At 38.6% G+C, this 24,902-nt stretch overlaps 1 protein-coding gene across 1 annotated transcript in view; it reads left to right on the top strand.

The window, feature by feature from the left end:
• Nucleotides 1–7,866: 7,866 nt before the first annotated feature.
• Nucleotides 7,867–24,902, top strand: part of ARMC3 (armadillo repeat containing 3) — a 58,951-nt gene continuing 41,915 nt past the window's right edge. Inside the window, exons 1-7 of the mRNA XM_069859511.1 lie at nt 7,867–7,928; nt 11,522–11,570; nt 19,984–20,101; nt 21,998–22,123; nt 22,575–22,643; nt 22,975–23,150; nt 24,448–24,642. Of these exons, the coding sequence (XP_069715612.1) occupies nt 11,523–11,570; nt 19,984–20,101; nt 21,998–22,123; nt 22,575–22,643; nt 22,975–23,150; nt 24,448–24,642 (732 nt within the window). The 5' untranslated portion in view covers nt 7,867–7,928; nt 11,522. The remainder of the gene's footprint in view (nt 7,929–11,521; nt 11,571–19,983; nt 20,102–21,997; nt 22,124–22,574; nt 22,644–22,974; nt 23,151–24,447; nt 24,643–24,902) is intronic.

The raw sequence follows: 24,902 nt of genomic DNA, 5'->3' as shown, positions 1-24,902 counted from the left end.
CCTTTACTATTTATTCTCATCTCTTCTTGCATTTCTATCACCTTGCCTGTCACCGCGGTGACTTTAGTCTGTTTAGAGTAATAAAAATCCACAAAGAAGGTTTCAAAGCAGATGACAAGCCTCTACCAAGCTACTGCAAAATTTTTCTGTTTCATCCCTGTCTGTGTGAGCCCCTAAGAACTGTCCTAAGCATGAGAGGTCAGCCAGACTTCATGGAGTGTCTGTCAGCCAGAAATTGGCCTTAGACGTTCAGTGTGACAGCTGAGATACATGTCAGTATAAATGGCTCTTGACTCGTCTTCACATTTGCTTTCCAGCAAAGGTGATAAATTTTCCGTGGGAGTGATGATATTAAAAGTGGAATGACACACCTTCACCCACATGCCTTGTTTGCACCTGAAAATGACCCACCAACTCTTCTGTTGTGATGGTGCACGTTTACCATACCATAAGGCCAGGATCTGTTTGTGCTGTCATCTCAACAGATGGATATGGCCTATAAAAATAGAACTAAATTTGTTATTGCAATGCAACCTTGTAAGAAAGCTGGGGAGAAAGCAATGAAATTTGTGATTAAAAGGAATCACAGGAGACAGTTGATAGCAGCTGTAATTTCTTTACTTATTATTACCAGACTTTGAGGCATAAAAATTATTGTATTTGCCTGTTTCCTGTTACTTCTGCAGTTACTGATAGCAATTAAGCTGCATTTCAAGCTAGAAAATGTTATTTGACTTTCAGAATTTGGGTTAGTATTCCTTCCCAAATAGCCCTGGCTTGCGAAAGAGAATACCACAATGAACTGTCATTCTGAGAGCAGCATGGCTTTCTCTACCTGGAGCTGATTATAGAAAGGAGATAACACTGTTGGTTCTCTCATAGAGCTTTTTCAGCTTTTTTTTTTTTTTCCTCATAGAATCACAGAATCATAGAATGGTTGGGGCTGGAAAAGACCTTAAAGATCATCCAGTTCCAAAGCCCAGTCGTGGGCAGGGACACCTTCCACTGGATCAGGTTGTTCATCCAACCTGGCCTGGAACACCTCCAGGGATGGGGCATCTACAGCTGTGCCAGTGCCTCACCACCCTTACAATGTAGAATTTCTTCCTTATGTCTAATCTAAATCTCTTACAGTTTGAAGCTGATACCCCTTGTCCTGTCACTACAAGCCCTTGTAAAAAGGCCCTCTCCAGCATTCTTGTAGGCCCCCTTTAAGTACTGGAAGGCTGATATAAGATATCCCCAAGAGTCTTCTCTTCTCCAGGCTGAGGCTGAACTTAGCAGAAGCGCTGCAGCCCGCTGTACACCTTCATGGCCCTCCTTTAGACTCTCTCCAACAGGTCCATGTCCTCATATTGGAAGTTCCAGAGCTGGATGCAGCACTCCAGGTGGGACTGAGCAACCTGTGCTAGCGCCTCACCACCCTCACAGTAAACAATTTCTTCCTAGTATCTAATCTATGTTATTCCCTTTTCAGCTTAAAACCGTCACCCCTTGCCCTATCCCTGCACTCCCTGAGGAAGAGCCTCTCCCCAGCTTTCCTGTAGGTCCCTTTGAGCACTGGGATGCACATTCACGGATGCTCTGAAAGTAATGAAATGGGAACGAGAAAAAACCCACAAAAGGTGGATGTAAGCATGGCCACTTTTAATTCTTAGACAGACTGTACACTTTTATTTCTTTTCAGATATCTCTACTCAGCATGCTTTGGGTGAGAAAATAGCTTTTTCCTTTAGTTTTGGGAAACAAATGGTTTGGTTTTTTTCATTCCTACTGCAGCCCATCAGTATCAAATGAGTTAGTGCTTCCCTCAAGGACATGTACCCAGCACTTTGTAATCGGGATAAATTGTGGAGTCGGGATAAATTTTGGGGCACAACAACCCTGTGCAGTGCTACAGACTAGGAGAAGTCTGGCTAGAAAGCTGCCTGGGGAGAGAAGGACCTGGGGGTGTTGGTTGACAGCGACTGAACAGGAGCCAGCAGTGTGCCCAGGTGGCCAAGAATCATAGAACCATAGAATCATAGAATCATAGAACCATAGAACCATAGAATCATAGAATCATAGAATCATAGAATAACCAGGTTGGAAGAGACCCACTGGATCATCGAGTCCAACCATTCCTATCAAACACTAAACCATGCCCCTTAGCACCTCGTCCACCCGTGCCTTAAACACCTCCAGGGAAGGTGAATCAACCACCTCCCTGGGCAGCCTGTGCCAGTGCCCAATGACCCTTTCTGTGAAGAATTTTTTCCTAATGTCCAGCCTAAACCTCCCCTGGCGGAGCTTGAGGCCATTCCCTCTTGTCCTGTCCCCTGTCACCTGGGAGAAGAGGCCAGCACCCTCCTCTCTACAACGTCCTTTCAGGTAGTTGTAGAGAGCAATGAGGTCTCCCCTCAGCCTCCTCTTCTCAAGTCTAAACAACCCCAGCTCTCTCAGTCGTTCCTCATAAGGCCTGTTCTCCAGCCCCTTCATCTTGGCTTGTATCAGAAACAGCGTGACCAGCAGGTCCAGGGAGGTTATTCTCCCTCTGTACTCAGCACTGGTGAGACCACACCTCGAATCCTGTGTTCAGTTCTGGGCCCCTCACCATAAGAAGGATGTTGAGGCTCTGGAGCGAGTCCAGAGAAGAGCAATGAAGCTGGTGAAGGGGCTGGAGAGCAGGTCTTAGGAGGAACGGCTGAGAGAGCTGGGGTTGTTTAGCCTGGAGGAGGCTGAAGGGGAGACCTCATTGCTCTGTACAACTCCCTGACAGGAGGCTGTGAAGAGGAGGGTGCTGGCCTCTTCTCCCAAGTGACAGGGGACAGGACAAGGGGGAATGGCCTCAAGCTCTGCCAGGGGAGGTTCGGGCTGGACATCAGGAAAACATTTTTCATGGAAAGGGTCATTGGGCACTGGAACAGGCTGCCCAGGGAGGTGCTTGATTCACCTTCCCTGGAGGCGTTTAAAAGACGGGTGGACGAGGGGCTGAGGGCCATGGTTTAGTGATTGATAGGAATAGTTGGACTCGATGATCCTGGGCGTCTTTTCCAACCTAATGATTCTGTGATTCTGTAAAGAAATGGATTAACGCCTGTATCACGGCGAAACTACTCCCCGAGGCCCCTGGGGAGCGAACACGCCCCCAGTCGCTTCCCGGGGAGAAGGGGGAGGCGGGCGGGCAGGCGCGGCCGCGAGCCTCGGTTCCGCCCGGCCCCTCGCACCCCCCGCTGAGCCGCAGCCGTCGCCGCGCAACCGGGGAACAAGCGCCGCGGGGCCCGCTCCGAGCCGCCCGCCCGGGAATCGCAGCGCCTTTCGGTCGGAAAAGACCGAGCGAGAGGCTGGAGAGCGGCCCCGCGGGACCGAGCGGGTCGGCGGGAGGCGGCCGAGGGGAACCGCGCCCTGCGCGCACCGAGTGCGGGTTGGGGCGCTGGAAAAAACGCTCGCGAGCTGCGGGAGAGCGTCCGGAGGAGGCCACAAAGCTGGGGCGGGGGGGTCTAGAGGGGAAGCTACATCAGGAGCGGCTGAAGCCGCTTGTTCGTTCAGCCTGGAGCAGGGGAGGCTTGAGGAGGGATCATGGAGCAGTTTGCGGCTGTCTCACGAGGAGGAGGAGCTGATCCCTTCTCTGGTGACCAGCGATAGGACCGAGGGAAGGGCTGGGAGATGTGCCGGGGGGAGGTTTAGGTTGGGTATTAGGAAAAGGTTTTTCACTCGAGGGTGGTGGAGCACTGGAACAGACTCCCCGGGGAAGCCGTCGTGGCACCAAGCCTGACAATATTCGAGAATCATTTGGACAATGCGCTCAGACACATGGTGTGAATGTTGGAGTTGTCTTATGCAGGGACAGGAGTTGGACGTGATCCTCGTCGGTCCCTTCCGACTCGGGTCATTCTGTGATTCTGTAATTCCAGGTGGCCAAGAAGGCCAGCGGCATCCTGGCTTATATCAGAAGTAAATGTGGCTGGGGAAGTGGTTGTCCTCCTGTGCTTGGTAGTAATGAGGCCGTACCTCAAATCCTGTGTTCCGTTTTGGGCACCTTACTCCAAGAAAGACACTGAGGGGATGGATCATGTCCAGGGAAGCACAGCAGAGCTGCAGAGGGAATTGGGGCTGTTTAATGTGGAGGAGGCCGAAGGGGAGAGATCATTGCTCTCTACAACTGCCTGAAATGAGGTTGTAGCGAGGTTGGTGTTGGTCTCTTCTCCCAGTGACAAGTGATAGGATGAGAGGAAATGGCCTTGAGTTGCGATAGGGAAGGTTTACGGAATCACAGAATCACTAGGTTGGAAAAGACCCACTGGATCATTGAGTCCAACCATTCCTTTCTGCCACTAAACCATGTCCCTGAGCACCTTGTCTACCTGTCTTCTAGATACTTCCAGGGATGGTGCCTCAACCACGTCCCTGGGCAGCCTGTTCCAGTGCCCAGTGACCCTTTCCATGGAAAATTTTTTCCTTATGTCCAGCCTGAACCTCCCCTGGCAGACCTTGATTGGGTATTGGGAAAAACTTCTTTCCTGAAACAGATGTGAAGCATTGGAACAGCCTGCCCACGAAAGTGATGGGGTCTCCATCCCTCGAGTTGTTCAAAAAGCATGTAGATGTGGTACTTTAGGATATAGTTTAGGGCATGGTGGTGTTGGGCTGATGCTGGGACTTGATGATCATGGACCTAACAGTCTTTTTGGACCTAACAGTTTTTGAAATACGGTGTAGTAGGTATCTGTTTGGATTAATGTGATGCGGTGGCTATGATGGGGACGAGGAATGAGTCTGATCATCCGGAATGACCTTTTCAGCCCAGTGTCCCTGTGAAACTGGCAGAAGGAGGCATTCCTTTTAAGACATAGATTGGCACAGCTGGCTAAGAACTGAGGAGTGTCTGTAATTTTTTACTAGTCTTTAAAATATTTTTCTTCCTACAACAGATTATCTTTGACTTCTATATGAACAGTGCCCTGCTATTATTGCTCAGACAGGGGCTGGGTAACTGCTCTCTCTCATTTGTTTTATATTAAGTCAATTTTTCTTCAGTCTGTTTCTCACAAGACAAGGGATTCCACTATGCATCTCAGTGAAGCATTTAAAATCACACACATAATTTCTAAAAATCTCCTTCGTTCAAGTTGTCACAGCTTGGAATCTCGAAGGATAGTTCCTAGATCTGATGTTGTTTAATATATTCATTATAATTTAGAAATGAGCGATAACAAGGAGAAATCAAAATTTGCCGTTGAGATAAAATGATTTACATTAACACTAAAGGAGACCCCCTAGAAACTTCTGAGAGCTCTGCTGCAGTTAGATGAACTGGTAACGTCATGACATATAAAATTAATTGTTGATGAAAGCAATGTAGTTTGCAGTGTTGGGAATATTTGGAACCATATACTCTTCAGTAGTGATCCTAAATTAATTGTGATCATCTGGGGAAATGAACTGTTCACCATATGTGGTTAGAATAGTGAAAATACTTACTGAAGAAATCGGGTAAAAATTAATTCCCCAAAAGTTGTGACGTCACTGGAATAAATCAGTGGTGTCCTAGAATTGATTATGGTATTTCAGGTTAGGTTCATCATATCTGAGAAAGTTTTAACAGTCACAGAGGGACTCTGAGACAAGAAACATGGATGACTGGAAAAGCTATATGGAAAAAATAATTAAGGCAGTTTAAAACGGTAATAAATCAGAATGTAGAGGGAGTTATAAAACAAAGTAGGAAAGATCAAGTCAGGGCATCTTTTAACTAAAATTGTAATGCAGGAACAAGGAGACATTGTGTTAAATTCAGTAACACATTTAACCATTTACGTATTTTTTACATCTAAGGAGTAGTTCTTTACGTGGCACACTTGACCATTGGACCTGTGCTGTAGTGTGTGAGACTAAGAATGAAGAGTAAAAGGAATAAGCATTTATGTGGACAGTAAAAATAGCTATGTTAAGAAGAACATAAAAACTTCAGGAGATCTAAACCTTTGTACTGTAGGGAAATAAAACCCCCATAACAGATGGAGGAAATCCGACTTTTGGGATTGGTTTCATGTGTCTATCACAAGCATTTTGCGCTTAGCACTCTGGAGGCAGGATACTGATCTGCTGTGGGAGACTTTTTATTCATTGAGGGAGGTTTTGTGCTGATGCCTTTTAGCTGTTCTGTGATTTGGGTAGAACGCTACTGTGTTAATTCCCATTACTTCATTTTATTAACATTCATAAACCATCTTTTGCACTATACACATTGCAAAATACTGTCTGCCAGTACAGCTTAAGATCTTGGCACAACTGAAACACCTCCTGACTTGGTACACCTCTTGCTGTGTGTACCAAACTGTTCAGCTTCAGAAAACAGTGAAGTACAGTCCTTGGGTAGTATGAAAAAAGGCACTGCAGTCAGTCAGAGGCTTTACCTCAGTCAAAATTTTATTGCAAATCATTTTACAGCGTTGGTAATGTTCAGCTGAATGTTAATGTGATACCAGAATGCACATTAAAAGCATCAATGTATGTGAAAAGTTCTGAGATTTTAAATAAATAATTGTATCATTTTTTAGCTCAGCTAAAATCCCTACCTTTTCTCTCTCATAGCCATTTCCTCAAGCTAGCATCTGCCTACAAACTCATTTTGGCTTTAAGGGTATGTCTGCAGAGTACTCCACTCTGCACTGCTCACTGTTTTGTTCTGGTGATTCTTTTGCTTGTGCGTGCATTATTTATAAATGGCTAGATAATTTGAAAAAAAAATAGAATGTTTAATGAATTCTCAGAATGATCAGAATATATTTAGTCTTTCTTTCTTTCTTTCAGCAGGATGACTTTGTCCAGCTGAGTCAAAACAGAAAGTAATACCTTGTTTATAGGAACAGATTCTACTGAAGATTGGCTAGTTAACATCTGGTGCATGGTATCTAATCCTTCACTTGATCTTTTTTAGCCTAATATACACATGGGCACAGGTAAAACAGTGGGCAGATTCAAAGATCTTGACTTCATTGGTCTCGCAGATAGCATATTATTGTTTTCTAGCGTATATCTTCAGGAACTGAATATTAAATTGGAGCTGGTATCCCTTTTTAACTCTATTCTTCTATGAAGCCAAGTTTTTTATAATGTATTACTGTTTGCACTGGCATTACAGCACTGGGCAAGGGGAGTCTGTTAATCCATATTTAAGGAGTAGGACAGAAGAAAGCCAGACTAATTTGGGAGAGAAAAAGAAGGGAGTTTCAAGATTATTTCACATTGTTCACTTTATTATGACAAAACTACCTGAGAGTGATGCGAAGGATATTTAAAGAGGCATGCAAAAGACATACTCATTTATGGGCTCAAGAAAGGAGTGAGATTGTCTGCTAATGCTAGAATTATAATTTTATTATCTTCCTTTTGATTGCTTTGGAAAGCAGCAGAACCAGTGTCCATACAGAAATCAATTATACTAACCAATTAAGATGGCCGATTTATAAGTAATTTTCACTGTTATCACAGAAAATATATTTTAATTTCTGTGAGAGAAGAAGAAACAGCAAGACTTCACTTAAACTAGCTAGACTAAATTGAGATTATGTGATTACCGGTTGGAAAGTAAAAAGAATCTCACTTTTGCATCATTTTTGGGAAGAACCTGAAAGTCATGGTCAGGTTGTAGTAACACAGATTCAATTCTTAAAACATGGGACCGTTAATTTGTGAAGTGGATTATACAGTAAATAATTAGAAGCTGTTCCTAAATCCTTCATTTTGCACTGCATTTCCATAGGAGTAATTGCTCTCAGAAGAGACCTTTGATTCCTTGACTAAGAGGTAAGTTCCACAGCTGGCTGTGTCTTTGATTTGTTCCTGTTCTATGTCTCATGTCTCGCTAACATCCAATACGTGCAGAGTATTACTTTGTTGCATCAGTTATTTGAGATTTTGGAGAACAGAAGCTGCAAATGGAACAGGTAATGTTTTCTAAATGCATTGTCTGAAATAATAATGGTCTTTAAGTATATACTACGGGATTCTGATTGTATAGATATACGCTCCATATTGTAAAGGAAGTGCTCATAAGATTTCAGTATTTTGAACAGAAAAAGCAGCGTAAGACTTCCCTGGTATTTCAAAGTATGATTTATAGGCTTTTTTTTTTTTTGTTGAAGCTCACTTGCTATATGTCATCTCATATTTAAAATATATATATATATAGACTAGAAATAAGTGGATATCTCAGATTTGCATTGTAAGAAACTATTCAAACTGGGCAGAGTGGGTCCTAGAACAAGCCAGTGGAATGAAGGAAGTACAGGGATCATGGCCATCATTATCTTACAATCTGGTACTTGGAATCTGCTCCTCTGGACAGGCTTCTGCAATAAATCTTTCAAAACCTAAATAAATTTTGCTTATTTTATTTGACATGACAGAGATGACAGTTTGTGATATAGCAGCCAAGAGGTTAGAGGGTTCCACTTTTGAACTAAAAATTCCACGTTTGTGTTCTTTCTCAAAATAATTTTCCCCTTGTGGACAAAATGTTCCAGTCTCAGAGATGGTATTGGAGATGAGACTATTCTTTCAGCCACTTTTAAAAAAAGATAAGGTGTCTGTGTTTTGTCTTATGCCTACTTCTGCTAATGTTCGGACTGCTGTGGTAGCGTCTGCCAGACCTCGCCTGGTGTGTGGCTTCCTGTGGAGAAGCAGGGGAGTAAGTTTATATCACTAATTTTAGATGTCAGTGTAATGTTGATACTTGAGCTAGTATCTGCAGGCTCTGCATTTTTATGGTGAAATTCAATTTTAGATACCTACTTTAGGATGAATTTGCCTTAAGGGCTACTGGATATGTTGGCCAAATCTTCATCAATTGTCGGGAGAGCAACTAACTTAAGTATTGTTGCCTAATTTACTTTAGTGGACACTACTTATAGTTTCTGGATGCTAGTTTAATGGAAGATACTCGCACTGGGGTAGTTCTGGTCCTATGGGACAGCTGGACGCATAGCATAGAATGATAACTTCATAGATGGCTTTTCTATGCATTGGCTGTGTCTGTTATGTCAGCGTCCTTGATTGACTCCAGCTCTACATGATTTAAAACTATCAGCCCTTTAATGTCAAAAAACCATGTGGAAAAAGTATACTCCTCTGATTCTAGAAACACATAGAAATGAGAATATTCTTTAAGATTTAATTAGTTACACTTAATTACTAATGAATGGAGTTTTACTTTTTAAAAGAAGTTTTTCAGGTAACTTAAAACTGGAATTTAATCACATTTAGAAATCTAAATCCTGCCACAAATTTATTCTGAATCCTAAATGTTTAATGTAGTAAAATGAGAAAAAAAAGATGACATGTAGTTATCATGGAGAGACAGGGATTTGAAAAAGGAGTTCTACTATGGGTCAGTAGCCTCTCAATACCTGTGCAAATTGATTGTCTGCAATAATTAAAATTCAATGCAGAAGACACATATTTAATTACCAGTAAGCCAAAGAATTTCATGTGCCTCATTGCCTCACATCAGAGAATAACCACTGAATAAAGAGAGCTTTGCAGGAGCAAAGCTAACACAACATTTGATGGCACAATGAGTTGAAATCCAGAATAGTAACTGCAGCAAAGAAACAGACTGAGGGCACAATCAACAATAAAGTAATAGTCATGTTCTCTGTGCTTCTTGCTACAGATCATACTGCTTTTTTAGTGTTACCAAGGAGCCAAATATTTCTGAACATACAGAAACAGCTACAAGTTTCTTGAAAATAATCTGAGGAGTTGGATACAGTGTGAAGAAATATTTACAATTAAAGGCTTTAATTATTCACAGTCTTGGAATATGCATAATTATTTTAAGCTGTGAACATAAATTGTACAACATTATAAATACTTCTACATGAATTAACTTCTAAAATTATTTAGTTTAAACCCAATGAAACTCTTTTAGAATTAAAATGATTTTTTATGACTTTAGCTTAATTCATATCATAAATGAATTGAACTGAACTGAATCATTCTAAATAAGCGTCCATATCTCCTTAATAGGATTTAACACATTTTAAATAACCTATATTTCCTGAATGTCCTTCTAAATCTGATTCTTGTATGTGTGCATGATGCTTGCTTTTTACAGGGAGTGCATAAATCAGGAGGTAGTATGTCCATAATTTTTGTTGAATTTACTGTCAGTAATTGGCTCTTACGCTTTCTCGTGTATAAGTTACTTTGTCTTTAGCCAGAGCTGCACTTTCTGCGACACTGAATGTATGTGTTCATATGTGTGTATGTATATATGCATAAGGGTGAAGTGGATTTGAGCTAAAGAATATTTGGTTGTATGGATCTTCCTCTCAAAACTGTAGTGCCTATGAAATTTTAAATTTCAGATCCATTTTTAGGATGTGCTAATCATCTGGTTTCAGTACTGCTCTGTTACAGTTTATTTGAGAAGCCAGTTGAGGAATAATACCTGAAAAGATTGAGAGGATTCAAGAAGGGCTCCAAATTTTGTTGAACACCACAAACATTAGCCATAACTTCTGCAAGGAGGCAGGCTACAGCTCATATTGCACTGGAAGATAATCTCTTATACCCCAGGGAGGCTGTTCGTACAGTCCTGGCTGAGGGTGAAGGTGTGGTTTCCCTTTGAGAACTAACCAAGGAGTTCCTAAGGGCCACTGACAGTGTACATTTCACTTTTACAGTGTTAAAACAAACCTAAGTTTGGCATAACTTGGTTTATGTTCTACGCATAGCTACTGCTAGTGGGTCATGTTGCTCTTTACTTTTGCCTGTAGCTTAACTGAAAGGCTGTACTGAAATTTTGCAAGACAGATGAAATTATATCCACGTGAGGTATTGCATTCATATGCTTCAGAAGCTGCTATTAAATGCAGCTGAGAAGGTCTTCTTAGTTCGTTTGTACATGTGCTAATACAAAAAAAGCAGAAGACAGAAGCTGGATGTGGTGCAAATGCATGTAACTTTTAAAATCAGTGGAATTTGTATTGTGCGAAACTGTTAATGCATGCAGACATGAGTTTTGTTCTGTGAAATATGAACAGGGAATTCAGACTGAATTTGAACCACATTTTTAAGATAGAACTTGTTTGTACATTCTGCAGTTGTATAGAATATTTACCAACATAGAATGTATAGACAAACATGGAGAAATAACCTCACGGGACCTTCAAGTTCATACATGATTTATAGATGCAGATAAAACTAACTTACAGAAGGTCATGTCCTATGTATTTGTACCACATTACCACTTGAGCCTGTGGCATCTCCTGTGTTTCTTTTTAGTTATGCATTTTGTTCATAAATGTATTTTATAAAGTGTGTTCAGGTGTTGGAAAGTTTGCTTTGTTTGTAAGGGACAGCTTTCTGCATAGAAATTACTATGTTAAAGATATTTTCAAACTGATTAGGTGGAACAAATTACTGAGAAAGTCTGTTTTACAAGCTTTCCTAAATCACTGGTAAACTGATCCTTGAAAGACAGAAGAGAATGAGTTTGTCTGCTTTTATCTTTTGTTATTGTTTTCGTTTTTAGAATGCGTAAAAAAGTAAAGAAGGAAGTAGAGCATCCACCCAAGGATGTGGTAAGTTTATAAACTTCTATGTGCTGTGAAATAAACATTATGCAATTATAGGCCCAGCTCTACCATCCTGACATAGTTCCTTACTTTCCTAGCTTACCCACATTATTCTAAAAATGTCTTTTAAAGATAATTCTGTTTCTGTTTTTCTTGGACAGCAGACAAACCAGAATGATTTGGCATATGCAGTTCTTTGTGGAGATTGTTATCTTTGGCAGGCTTTGCAAATAGTAATGTATGAAACAATCCAGGCTTCTTTTTATTTGAAGAGCAGTATTAGTTTTTCATTGTAAAAATCAAAGGAGAAAGGAGAAGGATGACCTGAAATCTGCCTATCTGTTCAACTGTGGAGGTGTTCACTTTCTTTAAGGATGAAAGAGTTAAGAGGCTAGATGGATCTGCAGGATTTTACAAAATTTTACAGATATTTTGTCTGTCAGTACTGTGTATTCTGGATCTTTTGGAAAGACAGTCTTTAGCAATAGTTCAGGTTTTTCTGGTGCCATTGGAAGTGCCACAGTGAAAAGTACAAGAGCTGAGGCAAAATATGGAGTAATGGTGATAATGTGACTTTTTTCAGAAGGTAGAAATTAAAGGTCTGACGCCAGCACACTTTTCAAGAGTTTCTATAAATTTACCAGGTACAAAGAGACCCACAAAACGTAGAGGCTCAAAATATAAGTATTTTTAAAGTTTAACTAGTTTATTCAGAAAGAAGTAGAGAAATAAGGCAGAAACATTCAAAAGAGTATAACATGAATTCTGTGCCAGAAAATAACTAAGTTAATGAAAATTGGGACATCATTGAGTCCCACAGAGGAGCATGAAACTAAATGCAAAGTTCAGTACACTGTTTTAAAAAAACAGTGAATTTGTCTGTAAAAAGTGGTGGTACTGTGTTTCCTCAAAAGTCATAGAAAAATTGATCAGCAAAAACTACGTCACAGTTTTAATATTAGTAAATACATATTTTTGACTAAGACAGTAATATCCAATAGATATGATGTCACCAAGGCACAGCAATTGATACCAGTTTTTTTCCATCTGTTCCATGGAAAGATGAATATGAGAAATGTAATTCATAAGCTCCAATCAATAATAAATTCTTATTAATGGAGACTTGACATACAACTCCAGTATGAGAGGATAAATTGATCTAAAGCCATTTCTGTATGGTGTACCCTTGAAAACCAGGAGGATAGGACTAATTAAAACAGGATTAAAGAGTTAAAATTAAATATCTTTGTGGTCTGAGAAGGAAAATTGAAAGGCCTGACAGTAGATAGAAGGAATACAGTTGAGCTTACTCCCTCCAAACTAATAAAAGTTGATGTTTTCAGTAAGTACTTAGAAAGTCAGTAGAAGCAACACCACAATTTCTAGATGGGAAAGACACCATTGGAGTTTCTGGAGAAAAGTGTGGTGCAGCCTACTGACTACTACAATAAACTGTTGATAATGTTAGAAAAGATAGTCAACAACTGAAAAAAAGCTTACAGAAAAGGTCGGTAAAACTATTACAAAGGAAAGAATTGGGAAGAGCGAAGCCCACATAGCGTTTGCAGTTTTTGGCTTAGTTTTTACCCTCATTGTACTTCAAGCTAGCATTGCTCTTCTAGCAGTCCTATCAACAGGAAAAAATCTGAATGTGTCATAGCAGAACAGTACTAAATATGAAAATATTATTGATTAGTTGTAACTATCAACCAAGAAAATCTTCTAGCTATGAGAATATTGTTAATAGTGATCATGTAAATAAAATCTCAAAACTTTAAATTTCACCTGGATGTTTCAGATGGCAGGAAATGAGAAACAGACAAAATAAAAAGATGTATTAGCTGTTATCATCTGATTGATAAACTGCTTATGAAAATGTCAAGTCCATGAAAAGAAGCCTTGAGATAATGCGGACAGGCTTATAAAAGAGGACCTTTGTGCATGTGGAATGCTCTGGGAATATATGGTACTGCAGATGACCAATAATTTTTTAAGATTTCTAGGAACAGGTGGAAAACACATCTCTTTAACCTACATGCTGTTTAAATGTTTCAGAAAGTATTCCTGAGGACTCTGTTTTCCCTGCCTTTCATAATTTGTCTTTTACTATCTGTTCTGAGAACTGGGCTTCTCCAGGAAAAATATTGACTTTAGACTGTAATTCAGGCAGATAAAATGCACCAGCTTTGGCATAGACTGATAGGAACCTTTCATATGATATCTTCATTAAATTTGCTCTAGATAATATTCCTGTTTCACCATCAGCTAGGACACAGACATTAAACAGGAAGCCTTAAGGTTGCCACTAGAGAAAATGCTGACACATTATCACTGAAAGAAAGCTATAGATATCTGGGTATTTTTGAAAACGGCTTCGTTCACAACATTGATGTTAGGAAGGTGTAATATACGAAGTGGCACTGTCAACTGCTGAAATTCAGTCTCCACAGAAACATCTTCTTTTGGACAATTAATGCCTAAATATTGACTTGCTTTTAGTAAGACTTTAAACGATTTCTCATAACATACTCATAGACAAACTGACAAAATACAGAGAAGATACATAGACAGTGTAAATGAATTGAAAACTAGCTAAACGGCCAGACTCAACTGTAATAAGCAGCATGAGATCCAACTGGAGGTCAGGGACTAGTGTTGTGCCACAGTGATTGATCCTGGAACTGATACTGTTTAATCGCTTCATTAGTGACCTGAGTGATGGGATAGAGTGCACTCTCAGCAAGTCTGCAGATGGTACAGTATTGAGAGGAGTGATTGATACACCAGATGGTTGTGCAACCATTTTGAGGGACCTCAACAAACTAAAGAAATGGGAAAATGTGAATTTCATTAAGTTCAATAAAGGAAAATGCCATGTCCTGTGCCTGAGGAGGAATAACCAATACAGAATGGGTGATGACCAGCTGGGAAGAATATTTACAAGAAAGGATTCTGGTGGACATGCACCAGCAAAGCTAATCCTGGGATGCATTAGGCAGAGTGTTGCCAGTAACTTGAGGGAGAGGACTATTGTCTTGCATTCAGTGTTGGTGACTGAGACCACACCTGGAGTGCCATGTCCAGTTCTGGGTTCCCTGGTACAACAGAGGCATGGAACAAGACTGTCAAAGGTGTGGACCATTTGTCGTATGGGGAGAGACTGAGAGTTGGGAATATTCAGTCTTGAGAGAAGGCTTGGAGGGGTCATGTCAATCTGTATAAATAACTGATAGAAGTGAGTAAAGAAGTCGGGCCAGGCTTTTCTCAATGGTGCCCACTGAAAGGATGAGAGGCAATGGACACAAACTGAAATTCAGGAGGTTCCATTTAAATATAAGGAAAAAAATCCTCTTTTTCTGTAAGAATGATGGAACATGGCACAGGTTGTCCAGAGAAGTAATGAAGTCTCCATTCTTGGAGACATTAAAAATCAGACTGTGCACGAACCTTGAGCTCTAGATGACCCTGCTCTGAACAGGACAGTTGGACCAGATCATCTTCAGAGGTGCCTTCTAACATCACCCGTTTGTGATTCAGTGAAATATCTTGGGTTTATATTGTTAGTATAGGAGATCAAAGAGTGTCAGAACAGAAACAATTAGTGTGGCTAAGTAGATATTAACTCTGTTTTTCCAGGAAAAGAGGTTTAGAATATCAAAGGTATTGTTAATGCTTTTGAAGAGTCATAGAATCGTAGAATCATTAAGGTTGGAAAAGACCTCCAAGATCATCCAGTCCAGCTGTCAGCCCGACACCACCGCGCCTCCTAAGCCATGTCCCAAAGGGCCACATCTACACATTTTTTTAAGACTTCCAGGCAAAGAGACTCCGCCACTTTCCTGGGCAGCCTGTTCCAATGCTTGATCACTCCTTTGGTAAAGAATTTTTTCCTAATATCCAATCTAAACTTCCCCTGTCACAACTTCAGGCCATTTCCCCTCGTCCTGTCACTTGTTACTTGGGAGAACAGACCAGCACTCACCTCACTACAACCTCCTTTAAGGTTGTTGTAGACAGCAAAGGTGCAAGGATCCTTCAAAAGTTGGGACTTCAATCTAAATGGGAAAACAAAAAAAACCCCAAACTTGCAGTCACAAATGAAACTTAAAAGCACAATGTCACAATGCATCAAAGTGGTTTTTGAGAGAACTAGCAAGGATATGAAAGCTAACAATAAAGCTTTCCAACTTGACTAGATGCCAGAAGGACACTATTGGGTGTTTAAAATCATAAAAGAGAAGCAAAATGACTTATTTTTGTATAAGAAGATATGAAGCTTTTTAGCAAATTGCTAAAACAAGTTTGAAGAAATTTCCTAAATATTAATAAATACTATTTTTCCAGGTCTTATTCTAAGTGAAAAATAACTAAAATCTGTAGTTTTCATTGTGATACTGTTGCTTATGGTATTTGTGTGCCCTTTTTACTAGAGGAATGGAGGATAGAAGTTTTAGTTTTAAAAAAGCAATACATCAGTAATTACAGGCCAGAAAATTTGGCTTCTGTGCTGTGTTAATTGGTAGAAATAGTTACAGAAAAAAAAAAGAAGATACATGGAGAAATACTGTAGTAAGTGGGGGAGAATCAGTGTTGTTTATGTAGAGGAAAGTTTGATCTCTGAAATGTTTATGGATTCTTAAGAGAGATCAAGGAGCAAGCAGATAATAGTGAACTGCTTGATGCAGTTATGTACCTTTTCCAAAAAGTTTTAGACCAGGCTTTTTGCTCACATAAACGTGAACAGGTAAAAGAAAATCCTCTCCTGGCAATAATGTCTGGTTATAAAATAGAAAGAAAAGGTGAGAAAACAAGTTTCTCTTGAGGTTTCATAATGGAGAGAGGTTGCCAGTGGAATGTCATGGGGTCTTATTGTGTGACCTGTGTCATTCAGTCTATCGGAATTAATGTGTATAGTTTCACAAAAAAGGTAGCCAGTTCCTAAGTAGGCAAAAGTGAACAAATAAATCATTTCAAATTCCAGAAATAAAAGACAAAACATCATGTCACTAGCAAATGCATTGTACATGCACATGTCAATTGCCTTTAATAGTTCTGGTGTTTCCATCTCAAAAAAGGCACAGTTGAACTGTAGAAGGACAACAAGAACGGACAGAATGGCTTCTGTATTAGGAAAGAACAAAGAGGTTTCAGGTTTCTTCATCCCCAACAGGAAATTACTGTGAAGAGAAATACAGAAACTTACAAAATGATGAATGTACAGAAAAGGCAAAGGAATGTTATTTATTTTGCCATTTCTTAGGGTGAATGAGCTGTGAAGGACAAATACTATTATCAGGTGGTAGTTTTAAAACAAACCCCAACTATTTATATAACTACTAAACAGTGATTCTTGTGTCTCAGAATAATAGCAGTGGGTAATATACATATGGCTTCAAAAATTATTTAACAAATTAACTGGTGGACAATATTTCTTGGACTTTTTAAACATAGAAATAAAATCACTAGCTCACCAATTACCTAGACTGCAGAGTGCTGCGGTCTGGGAGGGAATATAATTAAAGTTTAATCATCTCCTTGCCCACACCTGTTATAGGCCTTTGTCTCAGACAGGATGCTGAGCTAGGTGGGTATTTGGTCTGACTGGAAACATATTTTGTATTACCTTTGATTTTAACCAAGTTAAGTTGATGCAAGCCATAAAAAACCCAAATACTTTGCATTTTCTAATGGCTTTGAAGTCAAATGTACACAAAAATCATGATCAAAGGCATATGGGAGTTTTTTAAGTATAGCTTTCTTTTTCATTTAACTTTTTTCTTCTTAATGCAAACAGAGTGTAGGAAATGTTGCTTATAAACCATTTAAATTTCTGTGTTTAATTCAAGGTTATGTGTAACTTCAGGCATATTATTCTAGCATGTGCTATCCTTTGCGTTCCATTGAGGGAAGAGTCTGAAATGATGTATGAAGATTTAGGAGCAATCCTTGAACTCCAGCTGTGCTGGCATTATGATAAGCAGAAGTCACATCCAGTTCTATGATAGTTTTGGCAAAAAATGTTGCTTCCCAGCAAATCACTGACCTGTTCTGGCCTCTGACTACTTAAACATATATTGATTCCAGTGACTTTTCTTACTGTGTTTTCAGCACAAAACTACTTCCAATAGTAAAGTGCCTACTGCGTATTTCAGATAGAACTAGTGAAACTGATGTCTGTAGCAAGGGGCAGAGGTTAGACCAATTTCACTCTGCTCATGTGCCAACGTGTCATTAAATTCTAGGAACTGTCATTGCATTGTAGCTTATACAATTACTTGTGAACATGAGAGGCAGCAAAAATGGAACAAAATAATAGCAACTTTGGTATTAGATCAATGTAGGTAAATAACTGGGATTTAAAATTCATGTTTCATATTTAATTTCTTATTAAACTTCATCTGAGAACAAACTTTGTGTTTATTTTTCTCTGGAGGAGTGACAGTCTTTACTAAAAATAACGATTTTACCCCTTCACCAAGTATTTGGTCAGACTCAGGAGATATGTCTGTCTTAAATTATAGCACTTGCCTGGTGGAGGATAATGTTCTGTCCATGCAAAGACATATGTGCACAAGTAGAGAAGTATGTAGGTGGCTAAAGGGACTTTCAGTCATCTCTAAATTCTCTCATATGCCTCTCATAAGCTTAAAATAAACAAACTGTGTAAAATGGATAGAATGAATGTTGCTCCGATAAGCTGAGCTTTTTGCCTCCTCACAATCCAGAATGAAAATTCTTGAAAGGAATTCAATAGTTTTAGGTCCTTCATTAAGGTGTAACTTGGAACACGGTGCCACTGTTTGGTTTAATTCTTGTTGCTGAGGTGTTATTAATCAAAATTACTTATGATAACTGCTGATAACTTATAATCTAGTTATGTATTCTTTAAAAAGGAGCTTTGTTCTGTGACTTGTCTCATGCCTCCAGCGTGTCATAGCAAGCATGAAGTTGAACAGTGTTTTCAGGTTTTCAGACCTGCTTGAAGCTGGGGAGACCAGTTAAGCATACCACATTAGCCAGGCTGTGTCTTAACTGAAACTTAGATCGTGATCTTGCAGACTGTTAAATTGTGTGATGTGCCTTATGGAAGATGATGAAATTGCTTAGATTTAAAAACCTACCAAAATTAGGAATTTGGAAATGTGGGTGCTAGCAACTTATTTTGCCTTATTTTTAAGTCAGAAGGGGGTAAGGACAAAAGCCTCCTCTTCACTAATTTTCCTTCTAGCGCACTCATAACTTTTGAAGATTTGCTCCACAAAATTTCCTTGCTTGACTTGTAAGTATGTCTTTATTGTTCAGTAACAAGTGCCTCTGATGTATTAGAGGGTTTTTAAATCAAGTAAAACAAATAATATACATTTTAAAATATATGTAGTATAAATATACATAAATATAATATTTGAAAGCAATTTATGTTGCTATCTTAAATTATTAATCTGCTATATTTTAAAAATAAATACATAGATTTTGAGAGGCTGCATAACTCCAGTATCAGTAGTTTCTATATATAACAGAGATAATATGTAGGCCTAAAGTGTGAGGGTGAAAGACAGATTTTCCATATTAAAAATGATTTAAAATCCAAGTAAGCTTAAAAATATTCGATGGGTGCAACTTCCAGTAATTCTTGAGTCTTTTTAAAGCGGAAACCTTTTTTTGAAGATTCCCATTTTCAAATTATATTAGTCCCAAAGAGTCTATTAAGAGGTGAAAACTGCCAGATTTGTTGGAAGATTTGATAGGAATGGTTGGACTTGATGATCTGGTGGGTCTTTTCCAACCTGGTGATTCTATGATTCTATGATTTTACTGTATGAGAGAGGTCTGAGATGGAAATGAACACTTTGTGTCATTTCTAGCTGGATGAGCAGAGATTATATCATAGAAATACTCACCTAGATCACGGTAAACTAGTGAATTGAGTTAATGAGGGTACTGGAAGGGTCCTCTTTCTTTTTTAAAGCAACCACAAAGCCTTAACATCATGGAGCAAACAAATCCTATTCCTCGTACAACACCTGAGTTCATAGGATCTGTGCACAGCTGCTCAAAAAACTCCATATGTTTGGTTTTGAGGCCACAGGATCCTCTTACACACATAGCAGAATTGTGCAGTCTGTTGTGTTCAAGACTTCCTACATGCAAAGGGAAGTGTCAAGGTTTTCCCAGAATGTTTGTTTGGAATGAAATAATTATTATATTTGGCAGTCAATTATTCTTTCTTATTTTTCAGCACTGTCTCAAATTATTAAAAAATTAATTTCTCCAAGTAAATAGCAGCTTATGTTAAATTTTCTAACTTAGTGTAGACCTTAAACTATTTATTTTTGTAATGAAATGTAGAAATATGCTGCAGCACACAGGAAGGCTCAGTACAAATCAAACTGTTCTTTTCTCTCTTTTTTTGTTTTTTTAGTTTGATCCTTTATTGGTTGAAAGCAAAACGGCAGCAACAGTTGTGCTGATGCTTAATTCTCCTGAAGAGGAAATTTTGGTCAAAGCGTGTGAGGCTCTCTATAAATTTGCATCAAAAGGTTAGCATTTTTGCCATGAGCTTTCTTTGTGTTGCTTAGCTTATGGTAGTAGTTCACAATTCTTCAGTTTCCTAGCACTGAAATCTTCACTTTGTCCTAAAGGTTTCTGTGAAGGTTTGAAGGGTTTTCTGAAACAGCTGTCAGATCTGTGTTTGCAGTTATAAATTCCTGTGGTTTGTGTGAAGGAAGTTTTTATTGTTTTGTTGTGGAATTTTATATTCTCTGTTTAATAGAACTTGGTTTAGATATAGCCCCAATCTGTACTGTTATGAGCAACAGACCTGCGTCTGGGAAAGAATTCTCCTTTTTTATGTTACAGTTGGAACCTTCTGTACTACTGTAGTTATTTTAAAGTTCAGTTTTCAGTGAAGATTACTTTTGAGCCTGTTTGTGTTATTGTTGCATATATCTCTTGTGTCATTACTTCTCTGACAGATGATTTGTTTGAGATTGCTCAGCCTCCTTTATCAAGATTATTTCTGTATGTATTGGGAATCTAGCAAGTCTCCAAAATTCCAAGTCTTCCACCTGGGTACCTGGAATGTGATGCTCAGCTGTAGCACATAACTTGCTAAGTTGCCCTCTACACATTCCATGCCAGCCACTCAAATTGTTATAGAATACTATACACTGCTAGTAGTCTTGATACAATTGATCTGTTTTAATATTAATTTCCATTTATTTTGTTTTCTTTAAAATTTTGGGTTTATATTCGGATTGTTGTACTGATGGCGATCATCAATACTGCTGAAGTTGTGGGAGAAGAGCTGAAGGCTTTGAAGTTGGCATGGATCTTTGGGTTCTGAAAGGTGTTTTGCAGCTTAATATGGCAAGCTTGGCTGAGGGCATGAAACCAAGTTTTGAATATGTGAAGAGAGAATTTGGACTGTTGAGAGACAGCTATGAACTGCACACCGTAAACACTTGTTGGCTTCTTCCCTGCTGTCCACAGTAACATATGGCACACTGCACGAGGACAGATACTTATTTTTTAATGTTTCTACTAAAAGAATAATCCTTTAAATTGTTAATGTAGATATTCCTGCAATCTTCCAGAAGACTAGACTGTAACTTTGCAGTGTGGCATAAGAGAAGGAGTTGGTTTCACTTTGCAGTCAATTTATTGCTTGAATGTTGCTAGTAAATTAAGTACCATCCCTCATAAAAATAGTTCTTGTACGTTAATTGTTTTTTGGCCTGAGAATGAGCATAGTTCTCCAGTTTCGTCTCACATTGCTACTTGTAGCCAGAAAGGATAGGCATGGGTCATTAGAAAATGAATTATAAAGCTGTTGTTGGAACTGAGAATAGAAGTAGGTTTTGAATTATTTTTCTTGGGGTTTGGGTGTTTCTTGAGCGAGCAGGAACAGAAGGCTGTAATCATACAAAATGCATCTGTGCTTTGCATGCCCAGAGACTATTCAGCTCTAAAGTGCTCCATTCTCAGGTGGTAGAAACCTCAGGTGGGCCTTAATGATCCAAATTGTGGTAGTTGCTTCATTTGAGAGGTAGTGCATATTCACTGAATGCATTAACTGTTATTTTGAGGAAAAAAATTGGGAGGCAAGAAAAGAGGAAAATAAAATTAGGCTCATGAATAATGGTATCATTCACCTGTACTTCACTAAGTAAAAAACCGTCCTTTGTCCTTCAACTACCACTGCAATCTCCAGCAAATGAGTTGGGTGTCCAATAGGCAAAAGCATCCTTTGCTTTACAAATGTGAATTATTCCTAGATCCTATTAGTCCTAGATACTATTTGACAAATGTCCTGTCCAGGCCTTTGTTCTTTGATACTACAGTCCTGTGAAAGATTGGTAGCTCTTTTACTTTGTTACTTTAGAACTATGAGCTTGTTGCATTTTTACAGAACCTTTAACCTAACTTCTCTTCAGGTGATGAAAACAAATTGACACTTCTTGGTCTTGGAGCAGTGGAGCATCTGTGTAAACTCATCTCACATGAAGATCCAGTTGTGCGCAGAAATGCCATCATGGTACTTGGCACCATGGCTTCTGATTGTAAGAGTGTCAATTTTTTAATATTTTTCAATGGTCATCAAAGCAGTAGGTGGCCCATGTGTGCTTTGAAAATTAAATAATAAGGATTCCTTTTAGTTTGATAATTTTAACCACAAGTATTTTTTAACTGTTGGGGTGTGACTTCTTTGACAACTAAAACTATGAAATATTTAATCAGAACCTGCTAGATTCACGTTTTGAATAAAGTTTTGATGAAGTATTGAGGAACTTTGTATATATCAAATGTCAAACAATGTTGTCTGGTACTTGAAAATCTTTTCTGGGCCCACAATGAGCTTGGTATTACTTCAGTTGTGTGTCATTCTCAGTCAGATCTTTTTGTCACTCAGGAAGTAACTGTAAGTACATTACCCTTGGAGCAAAATCTGTTTCTTTATTCATCCAAAACTGCCAAACAAAAAACTTCATGTTTGTTTTTACTTCATTGTAGATGATGTGAAGAAGTTACTGAGGGAACTGGATGTCACAAATTCACTCATATCACAGCTGGCACCAGAAGGTAGCTTGCAGTATTCATTCCTTATGCAAAAGCGCAATCAGAAATAATTTATGATTGCCATTTGATCTGACAATTTAATAAAATCTTCCTTGTAACTTACAATTTGTAATAACTGTGTGTTTAAGTAGACAGTGCTTGTATAGGAGTAGCTCTGTTACTCACTGTGTAGTGATTTTTGTAGTGCAGATGGAGCAATGTGTTCATGGAGATGTCAGGTATGATTAACAGCTGTTATTTATTGACTTCAAATAATATTTTAAACCACTGTATTAGTGAACATACACTGTGCTGAGTACAACTTGATCAAAATATTTCTTTTTTTCCCCCACAGAAGATGCAGTTGTCCATGAATTTGCTACTCTGTGTCTAGTGCATATGGCTGTTGAATATACTACTAAAGTACAAATATTTGAGCAAGGTGGTTTAGAACCACTTATCAGACTGCTAAGTAGCCCTGATCCTGATGTTAAGAAGAATTCAGTTGAATGTATCTATCTCCTGGTGCAGGTAAAGTTTCTTATTTTGTTGGTTTAGATTACAGAGGCAGATAAGCAGTCTCCCCCTACCCTCACCATCCTTTGTGGGGTTAATAATTTTGGAATGTTTTGTTCTTTACTCTCCAGTGTTCATTAATGTATTTGAGATCGTTACACCCAAGTCTTTGATTGTTACGTGAGTTATGAGTGTAAGTGATTTGACTCTTAATTCTGTTGAACAAAATGCAGTTATGCATGCTGTCCAGTGATGTAAGTGAGATCAGATTCAGATTCTTTATAATTAAATATGAATTTTCTTAGTCAGGAAATATTAATCTTGATAATGAAAATTATAGCCTGTCTATCTTGGAATAATCCTGTGAATTAAAGAACCAGCAATTGCATTGTGTCTTGGTTTGGCCAGCAAGTCCATAGTCACAATTTTGAACATCTTTTTAATGATAGGTGAATGGCATCAGCAACTCCTTTCCATACCGGGAGGAACAGATTTGTTATTGGCTACTTTCACACTCAGCACTAATGTCATCCATATGCTGCTTAGCAAAAGAATGGCAGTTCTGTTCCATGGCTTAAGTGAATCCATTCAGTAATGAATTCAGTTTATAATTCTATCTCTTTTGGGGCATCAGAGCATGTCTATTCAGAATCACATTTTACTCTTTCTCCTTTTTTGCTATCTCACAGTCTTTGTTGCAGGGTATATCTGGATAACTGCACCTGGTGCTTGCTTATATTGATAAGGATAATTGCATGCTGCACATGTGCAATAAGCTATTTGAAAGCAAATTGTAATTTATTTAATTTTTCTCTATTTTTATATAATCTTCTACTGTCTTTTTATTAAGCTGCATATACACTGTTTAAAGTTGAAATGTTAAATTGTCATCTTATAACTGCTAAAACAAAAGAAGATATAACCAGGCAACCACAGTAGAGTGTGAAAACTATTTCCCCACAGACTGAGGTAAATAAAAATGATGAAACTAAAATTAAAAAACTTTCTCAAAGAAATATGTATGTTGAGACAAACAGGGCAAAACCAAGAATAAATAGGCTTCCTTAGACAGGGCTAGATTCTGTAGTGTATACTTCAGTCATGGAAAAAAAAAAGTTATTTAAGGCTGCTGAGGCTTGATTATATTCAGTTTGCTTCTTAGCTGAAAAGAAACAAATCTTCAGAACAGGAAATTCATTGACTCGTTTTTGTATGTTTGAAATCAGATTTTTGGTGTTCTTTTTAAAGTTGGGAATTGATGTAGTGTTATATTCTCTGTCACTAATGTTCTTTGTTGAATATTTTCCTGCAGGATTTTCAAAGCCGTGCTGCAGTTCGTGCACTGAATGTAATTCCACCCTTACTGGAACTACTGAAATGTGAATACCCAGTTATTCAGTTGTTAGCCCTTAAAACCTTAGAAGTAATTAGCAAAGACAGAGAAACCAGAATAATACTGGGAGAAAATAAAGGATTTGATTGTCTTGTGAAGATCCTGGAAACCAATGTACAGTTTACTTGCCTTTAATGTTTTTTGTTCTTGTTGCTAACGTTTGTATCACTAATTGGAAATATTATTCATGTTACAGAAGAGTGATAAAAGAATAAAGAGCTCCTTACTTGGAGCCAACTATGACAGAAATAGAATAAGCTGGGATACCTAGCTTACTACAAAAGGGCACAAATGGATTAATCAAAATGTTTATTTTATTGCATTATTGCTATTAGTAATACTGTTTTGCATTTACTGTCCATTTCTCAAACTGC

This window comes from Phaenicophaeus curvirostris, chromosome 6 (assembly GCF_032191515.1).
Source record: "Phaenicophaeus curvirostris isolate KB17595 chromosome 6, BPBGC_Pcur_1.0, whole genome shotgun sequence".
Taxonomy (NCBI): Eukaryota; Metazoa; Chordata; class Aves; order Cuculiformes; family Cuculidae; genus Phaenicophaeus; species Phaenicophaeus curvirostris.
Note: the sequence above shows the minus strand (reverse complement) of the source record. Positions and strands in the feature narration are given on the sequence as shown.